Source organism: Hyposmocoma kahamanoa, unplaced genomic scaffold (genome assembly GCF_003589595.1).
Source record: "Hyposmocoma kahamanoa isolate Upper Pololo Valley unplaced genomic scaffold, ASM358959v1 192, whole genome shotgun sequence".
Taxonomy (NCBI): Eukaryota; Metazoa; Arthropoda; class Insecta; order Lepidoptera; family Cosmopterigidae; genus Hyposmocoma; species Hyposmocoma kahamanoa.
Window position 1 is genome coordinate 905,444 of NW_020653719.1, and position 12,178 is coordinate 917,621.

General features: G+C 33.1%; 1 protein-coding gene across 1 annotated transcript; it reads right to left on the reverse strand.

Moving 5' to 3' along the window:
* Positions 1-3,294: 3,294 nt before the first annotated feature.
* On the reverse strand, positions 3,295-11,480 carry LOC113226703 (CAAX prenyl protease 2). The gene is made up of 6 exons (XM_026459423.1): positions 11,349-11,480; positions 10,947-11,191; positions 6,151-6,318; positions 5,064-5,132; positions 4,213-4,275; positions 3,295-4,006 (listed from the first exon to the last, which is right to left on the reverse strand). Exons 1-6 carry the CDS (start codon positions 11,462-11,464, stop codon positions 3,804-3,806), a joined length of 864 nt encoding a protein of 287 aa, XP_026315208.1. The 5' UTR covers positions 11,465-11,480; the 3' UTR covers positions 3,295-3,803.
* Positions 11,481-12,178: the final 698 nt, after the last annotated feature.

Here is a 12,178-nt window from a genome sequence, read left to right on the forward strand (position 1 = left end):
TTCAGTACAAATCGGCAATTTCATACTTTAACCCCTATTATTAATTACGTCTAGAATAGAAGATATTTATTGGTCTGTGCTAAAGTTGCCTGGAATAAATGGCGCGTCTGTTGCGCGTTTATTCTGAAGTATAATAAGTATACTTCCATTACTGCTCTATGTTGTTAGTGTGTCTATGTTTTGCTTTATCCAATAAAATTGCTTACAAAAATAGGTAATTTACCTTAAAATAAAAATAGGTAATTTGGCAAACTTATCTGATAGTCATTTTCATTATTATAATAAATAAAACGTCAAAGAAATAAGTTTTCAAAACACTTTAATTTTGTTATTGTTTCGTTAAAAGTACAACATCTAAGCAACTACAAAGTATACAGTAACATTTGTCAACTCACACAACCATACATTTAACTTAATATGTAACTGTTCTTATTTCACTCATAATCCAATGTTCAATGATATCGTTGACTTAAAACTTACACCTATTGAGGACAATGTGACTTGCAAGAGCGTTTTCCAGTTTTTTATAATATCACAAATAAATAGTAAAGTAATAAAGTCAATACTGTCAAAAATACACGATTACCATAATTGTACTTTGAATTTAGAAAATTTATCTTTATTCGTTATTAAAGTCGTAAAAATAGTGGAGTATTTTTATTCTATGGCGCCTTTAAAACTTTACTTACATTCACAGTCAAATCAATTTGTTCTGTGACAAAAAATAATAAATAAAAACAATTGACTAGCTGAGATATTACGTCACTTCACTACACCCCATAACTACATATGGGTTTCTATAAACCCTGTTACGATTTCAACTTTATAAGACGACATATTTACAAGTTAATTAAGTCAAACCGCACTATGTAGCACAAATACTATGAAACTATTTACAGCAAGCTGAGGAAACGATGACAAATATCATATAACAACACATCTTAGAAGGTAAAAACGGACAGAGATATGCGAGACGAACTTAAAGGACGATTCTTGCCACCTTACTATGAAGAGGCTTCCCCTCCTATGTTGTGGATATATGTATAATAATAACGCGCACACGCTCATAGACCCGCACTAGGGAAACCCTGTATCGCGAGTGCCATGGACACACACATAAACAACCACAAATTACACCCAAACTCACGAGAGAAATAAATGTAGGCCATACAAACATTTCTCCCGGTCCGGGAATCGAACTTGGGACCTCTGCGTGGTAGTCCAACATGGTAAACGTTCGGCCACGGAGGCAGTTGTTGTAGCAGTATTCAGATGTGGAAGCGTTATTGACGGAAGGTTATGGAGAGGAATTCCTTGCCTGCAGACTTGTTCTCTTAACGGTATAATTTGCAATATGGCTCGTACTTTAAACTCTAATGTCTGTGTATATTATAAAATAGTTCGTTATAATTCCGAGACACCAACCTTTAATTACATCTAAAAAGTCTATGGTATTCTCTACAATAAGAGTTTATACATGATTATCATAATTATAACATTTTTATTTAAAAAAACCGACCTAAAAAGTTGGAATTACATCTATTTGCCATTAAAATCGGTTACTGAATCTGGTCACTCCATAGAAGTTTTTTGTGAGGTAGTGAAGAATATGAGGTCTCAATAATGAAGTAAATATCCAAATACGGCGGAATTTTCAAGAAAAAAAAAGGATAACGAAAATTTGAAAATTATTTATAACTGAATCTAACAAGGTATCTTTTGAATTATATTATGTCATTTTTTTGTAATTGGTTTTCGGTCCGAAATAAGACCTTTTTAACACACTGTGTGACCTGAAGAAAGGCCTACAAAGACGATCGGCAAAATAATTTCACACCTTGGATTCCTAACGTTCGACATGAAATATCAAATCCTGTTCATTGTAGAACCCATTCTAAACATCAAAAGTACAATCTTTAGAACAGGTTTCAGAAACGGCTTTCAATTTGTTTGGTTGGGCTTATCGATCATGTGGACATAAGCACTTACAGAGTATAACACCTACTACTACAAATTTTTCGAAATAGTGCAAATTTAAAAAAAAAAAATTAATAGTGTTTGAACCCTATCAAAATTTCTTAAAAACATTATTTACGTAATTGATACAGTCAAATATTATACAAACATCATTATGTATGTGCATAATGATTACATTACTTTGGACGTTAATATTAAAAAATTGGTGTTAAATGCATTGACTTACAATTATATGGACGTCGGGTCCCCGCTAAAAAGTGTCCGAACTTATAGGGCGTTAAAATCGTATACAGAGCGTCGTCATTCACGCTTTAGTCTTCGTTTGTTCGACTGACAGCGAAGCAAGCAAAATTAGACAGTACTGCGATGACGTTACAATTTTAATTCAACGTTTTAGCTTTTTCATATTCCTTTCCATGTCACTACGTTTAAATAGGTTGACTTGGGACATTTTTTTCGTGACTTTTGTATTAGACCCGTCGTCCATTTATTTGTAAGTCAATGGTTAAATCGTTAATTCTTAGACTTATAGTCGAGTTGGTCGAAATTAGGTTTTTTTGGTTATACGAAACGCCATTTAGCATGTCAATAGCGATCATTCACCTCTTCCTACCACTGTAAACGTTATTTGTGAAAACGATACTCTCCCATGTATCGTGATAGTAGAAGTAACCTTGACGTATATAGCTGACCTCGAGTGTAGTAAACTTTTAAATTATTTGATAGTAATGAAACATATTAACCAAATATTTTGTTATAATTATTAATACAAAGATCGAGCACTCAGAAAAATTCCTTCGATCCGGCCGGATTCGAACCGACGTCTTCTAGCATACCGTGCCAGATGCTATACCAACTAAGCCACGGAACGAAACAGCGGACCTCACGAATTTTTCTATGTGCTTGCGTCGTATCTTTGTATTTGATTTTTTCAACGACTTTTAGTCGTAGCGCCATCTATGAGAAATCCAAGATATTTCGTCACCCAGTTAGATACCTTTACAGCTACCAGTTCCGGCTAGAGATATCACTATTCATTGTATTTAAATTTTTATTGGATTTATATTAAATTATTTTTAATAAATAATTGATTTTTTTAAATAATAATAATTATTATATATACATCTCTAGCACCGAAATGCACCGAGTTTTAAATATTAGTTTTAATGTGAACTAGTATATTACTGTAACGTAACTCATGTTGTTTATTTTCATTATACAATAATAATTTAATGTAGTAAATTATAAAAATAATACTGATATTAACAACACTCAAATTCACAGAGTGATATGCCTTATTTTCATACGTTTTTAAGTTAAGGTTAAGTTAAGGCTTTTTATATTATTTGAACGGTGTAAAAATTGCGATAGATTTATAACAATTGGCGATAGGTCGCCGTCGAATTGTGATTAAGGAATGAAAGTAGGGTTAATGACCCTTACTGGCATGCTAAATGGCACAAACTAGAAAAATATATGTAGACCTTATTAAATTAAATAATTGGGATAGATGACTGCGGCACTGCAACGCCACACTACCATTTACTATTAAATTATTGTATTCTGGTTGCATCTGCCATTCTACGACAGTATTACTATTATAGGTAGGTATTTATAGGTGGTTAGTAGTATGGCGCTGAGTAGTAAGACGCCGTTCTGCCACTGCTGCCTGTCGCAACAGTACAAAGTGAGCCTTAAACGGTAGGTTTGATCTTAAGTCGTATTAAGTGTGAATACTTGATCAAATAACTTAGTAATTAAGGTTGCTTTTTGAGTCAAATTTAATATTACTCTGATAGTTTTGACACTTAGTATTTTTATTTAATTCACGTTTCCCAGTGTAATCTATTATCGTAAATGTCCGGGCTCGTTAAGGGTGTTAGCAGTGTACACCAAAGACCGAACCCTAATAAGAAATTGAATATAATGACTATCCTTTGCAGAGGAAGGTAACTGCTCACCTCACCAAAGTTTGGGAATCCCATATGGTTGCAGAACATATGTGCTGTCAATGGTGCCACAAAGTGACCTGAAAAGGTGTTTTTGAAATAGTGTTCTATAATATAGTACCTTGGCGCATAAATAGTGTTCTATAATATAGTATATTGGCCTTGTACGCCATACTTGTTAGAAGCTATACTTCCTATTTCCAACTCAATTAACTAAGAATTGTTCACACATGGCTACACATAAAAGTCAATTAAAAAAGTGCTTTTTCATATAAAAAACGCTTACCTGTTCTTACGAATAAATACGCAGAATATGCACCAAATATACTAGTGTAAGTAAACTGGAATGCTGAAAAGTAAAAACTCATTAATTTTTCACAAAAATAACTATACTTATTATTGTAAAAGAGGTCAAATATGTAAGTACAATAAAAAAAATAATTGACCTGTTATGTCATACAGATAATAAAAAAATATAATTTACTCTTTGACGTACTAAACAGTAATTGGCAACATTTGTTACCGAACTCACGATAGCGTGAACTAGGAATGGATAATATATAAGTATAATGGATGACATATCTGAATATCGTATCGAAACTATATATCAATATTCAAAATCGTATTTCGAACCTATATATTTTCTGAAACTATATATTCATGGATACAGCCCGCGTGCGCGCTGCGTTGATACTTTGCCGTTACTGATATGCGAAATCAGATTTCGAAACTATATATTATTGGATATAGTTGTACAAGAGTAATGCGGGCCAATGTTAGTATACAGTTTCGAAGACGCACAAAAAAGGGTTTCGCGTTGATATCCACTTAGTGAAAATTTGATACGAAACAATATTGGTATATAGTTTGGAAAATATATGATTTCGTGTTGGTGGTTGGTGACCGAGTGGATCGGTAATCGCTCGGCTTGATTCGGCATCGCTATAAAATACGCGATGCGGAGTAATACCGATATATAGTTTGTAAGATATATGATATTGGATTTTCGATATTGCCACAATATATAGTTTCAATAACTATATACGATTTCTAACGCCCATTCCTAGCGTGAACAGTCCATGGGCGACAATATTTACCAGATATTGAATTTTTCATCCAAACTATAACTATACTTACTTGAGATCATTAGGGCAGTCTTAAATTCGACTCCAGCTTTCATTTGCTCAAAAATATGATGGAAGTGAGCTGAAACAAAAGTAATTTAGTTTAATAAACCAGAGTTCTTCGGCGTCTTTGTAATTATGTACTATATTTCAATACAACATTTTTGTACCATGAAAACGAATTAAGTTTCTATCTACATCTTATTCATACTCCATATTAATTAAGAGTTATTTAGTTAGTTAGTTATTTTTATGTGATTTCTTTATCTAGCAAACAGTAACAGTACCTAAATCGCCGTTAAAATAAAGTGTAAAAAACGTTGAAAATATGTACAAAGGCTGATTTAAACAATGTTTTGATGTTTAAACTTATGGTCGTATTCCAGAACTCTACTCAGTGCTCAAGTCATGACTTGAGTATGATTTGAAGCACTGGAAATCATACTCAAGTCCTTGCCATTAGGGTCGTATTTCCAGTGTTTGACGGCATACTCAAGTCCTGAGCTGAGCATTGAGTAGGATTCTGGAATACGACTCTTGGACACCTGAAAATTATATATCACACTGATTTACAATCAAGTCATGTCCAACAACTATAAAATTGAATTATATAAAGTTATCCATGACTTTTTAATCATTGTACTAAACATAATTAATCAATTAAAAATTAACATTTTTTTATTAAGGAGCTGAATGCTTTTAAATTTTTACCATTTAAATCAATATTTGCATAACATTTATACTATATAGTATAATTACAGCTCTCACATACAGTGGTTCCCAAAAATAACTAATTGTAATTTACCCAAATAACATAATAAGACCTCCTGTTGTAATGCCACTGCACTTTGTTTTTAGTTAGTATTTTGTTCTTGTTTACTAAAGTCTTTAATAAATACATAAATGTTAAACAACATCACACAGGTTGCTCTGATCCCAAAGTAAGTAACTAAGTAGTAGTAAAGTTCTTCTACATTGACCCGGCCTGGAACTGGTGTTCAAGCCACTCGGTCGAGTGGCTGGAGGTCGTCGAAAGTCTTTGTATTATAATGAACAAACACTTTCAGAAACCATAAATTCAATTTAAAATTTTATCTTACCAATACCAAACAGCAAAGGTCCAACAAAAACGGCAGTCATAGGTTCCAAGCACTGCAAGAGAAGAGGCATCATACAAGCTCTGAATACCCATTCCTCGCTCAATGGAGCCATCACGTGGTTTCGGACCCATACAAGATCCTGCCAACTTGAAACCCAGTATACTGGTTCTGTAAAGAATTGCATAGTTAAAAATATGTCCTTTCTCATTATTTTTGTTACTTGTTCCACACTGTCACTGCCAAGAACAAAACATGACCTTCCAGTAACTGACTGTACCAAGCTCTAAACTATAGGTAAAAGATATGTGAAAAACAGAAGAGCTGAAATTGGAAGGCAAGCCTAACTTTTTTATTACTTTTCATGATGGCCAAATTTTATTAATTCAACTTAAAATATCCATATTTACTATATATGATTACTATAAAGGTCAACACACCACACACACATCCACAGTTAGGCTAAGGACAGTTATTCAGAACGTATAAATTACCCAGGAGCCAGGCGTAACAAAAAGTGTTACAATTTAATAAAATTGGGCAAATAACTAAAAGCATAATTACTAATTATTATTAAAGTTAATTCAAATACAAAACATGAGTAAGTCGAGTTATAGATGCAGAAACATTTGAACTAAAATTATAAATGTGAAATGTGAGTGTTTATGTGGGTGTGTGTTTGTGTCTGTGTGATTGTGTCTTAAAATTGATTCTTCTGCGTGATTAAAAGCAATACGTCAATGTAATAGAGTTTGAAATGTAACCAAAAACATCCTCTATATGACAAATTTATTACATTACAATTACACATTTTCTAAATTATAGCAAATTACAAAAAGATCAGGTTACACCTTTATTTTATGAATAAAATTTAAATACCTATTTCATTGTTGCTTACTGTTTCTGATTGACATTAAAATTTGTTTTTCATCATACTTAAAAACATTAACAAAGCTATTTCACTTAGACCTTTTTTTGTTTTAAAAATTGTTTTCATGTAGGGACAAGACTTATCTTGTGTTATGATTTATTCTATAACATATTCAAATTCAAATTCAAAATAATCTTTATTTCATAGGTAAACATTATTACACTTGAAATCGTCACAGTAGTTTAACTCTACCGCTCATTCGTAAGGCAGATTCCCCTGAGAAGAATGAGCAAGAAACTCTAGGGGTTGCTCTTTGTAAATAACATTTACAATATTTTTTTTTTATTTGAAACATCAGAGATCGAGACTACCTCCATGAGCTAAACGGGTTACTACCACGGATTTTTGTCATCCAAGTACCCAGAAGTTGTATAATAACCTTTAGTATAAAGTTTTTGTTTCACTATAGTTTTAAGCCTCGTGAAAGGCAAATTTTGTATATCAACTGGAATCTTGTTATAGAAGCGTATACATTGCCCCTTAAATGATTTTTTGACTTTGTGAAGACGACTATCAAGAAACGCTAGTTTATTTCTATTCCTCGTATTAATGTTATGTCTGTCACTATTTTTCATAAATAAATTACAATTCCTTTTAACATAAATTACATTTTCATAAATGTACTGTGAGGCTAGTGTAAGAATGTTAATTTCCTTAAACTTATCTCTCAAAGATACTTTGGGGCCCAGATTATAAATTGCCCTAACTGCACGTTTCTGCAGGACAAAGATTCTATTGATATCGGCGGCATTACCCCAAAGCAAAATGCCGTATGTCATTAGACTGTGAAAGTAACTGAAGTAAACCAATCTAGCGGTTTCGACGTCTGAAAGTTTCCTTATTTTTTTAATCGCGTACACTGCAGAGCCGAGCCGTTTTGATAACTTACTTATATGGGGACCCCATTGCAATTTAGCATCTAACGTTATACCTAGAAATACAACTGTATCCACAAGATTCAATTTTTCGTTTCTAACTACAATGTTTGTAACCGTCTCTCTAACATTGGGTAATGTAAATTTCACACAATTTGTTTTTTTCTCATTAAGAAGTAGGTTATTAACAGCAAACCAATCAATTACTTTAGATATAGCATTGTTCACATCGTCGTAGGAACATTGGTGCCTTTTAACTTTAAATAATAAGGAAGTATCATCAGCAAACAATACTTTCTCATGTTTTATACCCTCCATAAGGCTAGGTAAGTCATTAATATAAACTAAAAATAAAAATGGGCCTAGAATTGAACCTTGAGGGACACCCATGCTAATTGCAGATCCTGACGATCTCGTACCGTTAACATCGACCCTCTGTACCCTACCACGCAAATACGATTTTAGAAGGTCTAGATCACGTCCCGCCAGACCATAATGGCGAAGTTTCCTGACCAGTGTGTCATGGTGCACACAATCAAAAGCTTTGGAAAGGTCACAGAATACACCAATAGCGTCGTATGAGACTTCCCATGCATCAAATATATGATTAATCAACTCGACACCAGCATCGGTTGTAGAGCGACCCCGAGTGAAACCAAATTGTTTAGGAGACATTAAGTTATTACTATAAAAATGTGCACACATCTGATTTAGAATAATTTTTTCAAATATTTTACTGAGAGTTGGTAGTATTGATATTGATGAAATTGGTGGGGTCAGAAATACTACCAGATTTGAAAAGTGGAATAACTTTATTTTGCTTCATGAGGTCAGGAAAGACACCATCATCAACACATTTATTAAAGACACAGGCTAAATAAGGCGCAATACAATCAACTATAGAACTAATTACTCTGACTGAAAGACCATCAAGATCAGCAGTATTTTTTATGTTTATAGACTTAAAGGCTTTAACAATATCGTTTGGAAATACATGACGGAACCTTAAATTAGTGATACTAACTGCATTATTTTCTTTTAGTAAGGATTCAGCGGCGGTGGGAGATGAATTTAACGACTTAGTAGTCAAAATTGGAATGTCAGTAAAAAAATTTTCAAATATTTTAGCAACTTCTGCGTCTGTGTTTACAATTTTGTCATTAAATCTTAGTTGAAAATCTAAGTTACGAGGTTTGACCCTTCCAGTTTCACTGTTTATAATATTCCAAGTCATTTTTACTACATTGGCGCTGCTTTTTATTTTATTATTTATAAACATTGCTTTGGCTGCAACACAAACACGTTTAAACATTTTCGAATATTTTCTAACAAATTTATATTATTCCAAAACTATATCAGAACTACTGGTAAGATTAGGTTACTTCGGGCATTCGAAGTTCCATTCTGGGAACGCACACACCAAACCCAGAGGACATAGAAGCTGTCAGAGCCAGGAAAGTCTTTCAATTCTTTAATGTTGGCCTTGGCTCCGAACTGTAATTAGTGGTGATCACAATAGATCGGTTAATGGTCACAGTGATGAGGGGCTGCATAGGTCCCAAATAAGGTCACCCTACTAATAATAATAGTAATAAGGTTAGGTTAGCGGGTAAATTGTAATAGTAACATCACACACTGACATTTGCCAGTTTTTTTTATCACATTCAAAAATGATAAGTATTTTTTTTGCTGTATGTCCGTAAATATCATTTACACAAATCAGAGAAAGTTAACAATCCATTAGAGAAAAAAAACACAACAAAATTCGATTTATGCCACTCTTCCATGAGGGATGTGAAACTATGGGTTGTATTCTAGAACTGCACTCAATGCTCAAGTCAGGACTTGAGTATGATTCAAAGCACTAGAAATCATACTCAAGCCCTTACCATTAGGGTCATATTGTTCTCAAATCCTGACTTGAGCATTGAGTAGAGTTCTGGAATACGACGCATAGGGTGAGCAGATTTGAGTATGATTTCAAGCACTGGAAATACGACCCTAATGGCAAGGGCTTGAGTATCATTTCTAGAGCTTTGAATCATACTCAAGTCCTGACTTGAGCATTGAGTAGAGTTCTAGAATACGACCCAGAATATTTGTTTTGTTATTATAATGTCTTTTTGAAGACAGAGTAAAATGACATTTGTGGGATTGCCAGTGTTCATGAAATTTTAAACAGTTATGTAGTTTGTCGATAGTTTTATCTATAGATTATGAAAGATAAAATTTTGATAAAATTGACTGAATTATTTAATTAAAGTTCTAAGTATTACTTACTAATTGTGTTATTGCCTTCTATATTCCTATTTTGACAGTTGACCTACTACCACCGACACAAATTTTTATTCATATACATTTTAACTAGAAATCTAGCCGGATTTGATTATCTACATTGAATTAAAATGAAAAACTGTAAAATATGTCTCCTCTTTGTATTTTTCACAAACATAGTTCTAAATACAGTACATATATGTATGAACTTACAAAAATTGACAACTAAATGAACTTGTGCTCAGTAATTGGATGAATAACAGGTTGAGGATGATTCAAATAAAGTTTGGTTATTTATTCCATAAGCGTGACAAATATTTACTCACTAGTCATTGACTTACAAATAAATGGACGACGGGTCTAATACAAAAACCACGAAAAAAATGTCCCAAGTCAACCTATTCGAAATTTAAATTGTAATGTCATCGCAGTATCACGCTGTCAGTCGAACAAATGAAGACTAAAGCGGAGTTTGGCGCTCTGTATACGATTTTAGCGCCTTACAAGTGCGGACACTTTTTAGCGCGGACCCGACGTCCATATAATTGTAAGTCAATGTCACTAGTCAATAGAATACTTATCAACTGCAATCACTGGCTACTCGCAAGTAGGCAACACTTAGGAGCAATGAACTGTCATTTTATTCTGTCTTCAAAAAAGACAGACTTTACTAAGGTTTCATAAATGAGAATTTTTGATAACGAAATAAAAGGAAATACCTGAATACAACTTCCATAGTCCGGAAAAAAACTGCATTGTCAAAGGACCCAAAAACAAAACAGCCGTTAACAATAAGGGCAAAGTAGAAGCTGCAAAAAAACCAGCTGTTCTTAAGCCCATTTGTTCATAAATATCGCTTTTACTGAGCGTGGTCTCCGTAAAGAAATACTGGCTGAAGAATGGTGCTAACAACATCATGCATGAAACACTGAAGAATCTTCTTTTAATTGTTGAAGGATGATCCCTGAAAAAAAGAATATTTATTGCAAGTAGCTTCGTAAAATTCACTTTTATTATATGCTTTACAAACCTACATTCATTCCGTGGGGCAGTTATATAGTGTCTGTATTAAAAATCAATTCAGAATAAAATTTATAAACGTAATACTAAGAAAATTTTACCTGCTCAATTTTGACCTCCAGACATACAGGCTCGCAACATAAAAGAAAGTCAGTGAAATACATGCAAATATAGAGAAAACACAGGAATTATTATCCACAAAGTTTTTTAGCGACATTTTGATAGATTTTTTGTTTTTAATTTAGGAAAAATATTGAAAAATCAAATCAAAACACCCACACAACATCAGACTCCAATAAAACCTTTCCATTTTACGTAAATTATTTCAATTGTCAAACATATTGTATGTATCGTAGACGGAGTACGTACCATGGACTATGTATGTGTACACTAAATCCGTGGTATGTATGTAGTATGTAAATAACCAGGATGAAAAACAGGAAGTAATTTAAAAAATATGATGTACAACTTGAAATCTTTTAGGTAATTTCAATTAATATAACTTTGGAAGAAATTTATTTCTATAAATATAAATAGTTATGAATAAAACAAAAGATGGTAGCATATAATCTATTACGCTGTAGAATAATAACGCATAGAAACCTAGTCCGCACACGCTAAGTGAGGCAAATTGACACGAGCGCGCGGGCCTTCAGTGCTCAAAGTCAACTTGCACCGCGAACAGCTCAAGAATTTTAGCTAAAAATAACGAAATATGCGGTAAATGAGTATAAAAATACGTCGGACAAACATAAAATAGATACTAACATCACATTCCACAAGGAAGTAACGCGTTTCAACTTGTAGTTTTATATAAATATTCACTAAAACCGAAAATGAACCTACTACTTAAACTAGCCTACATGAATTTGATTTTTGCCTCACTTGTGACAGTTCGTTTGACATGAAACTATTATTCTAAGCGTTATTA

Coding starts and splice junctions, on each gene's coding strand:
- LOC113226703 (XM_026459423.1), bottom strand. CDS start 11,464: ATGTCGCTAAAAAACTTTGTGGATAATAATTCCTGTGTTTTCTCTATA. Junction 6,319..10,946: donor ACTATGGAAGTTGTATTCAG/GTATTTCCTTTT, acceptor AATTCTTTACAG/AACCAGTATACTGGGTTTCA. Junction 4,007..4,212: donor GTATTTATTCGTAAGAACAG/GTAAGCGTTTTT, acceptor ACACCTTTTCAG/GTCACTTTGTGGCACCATTG.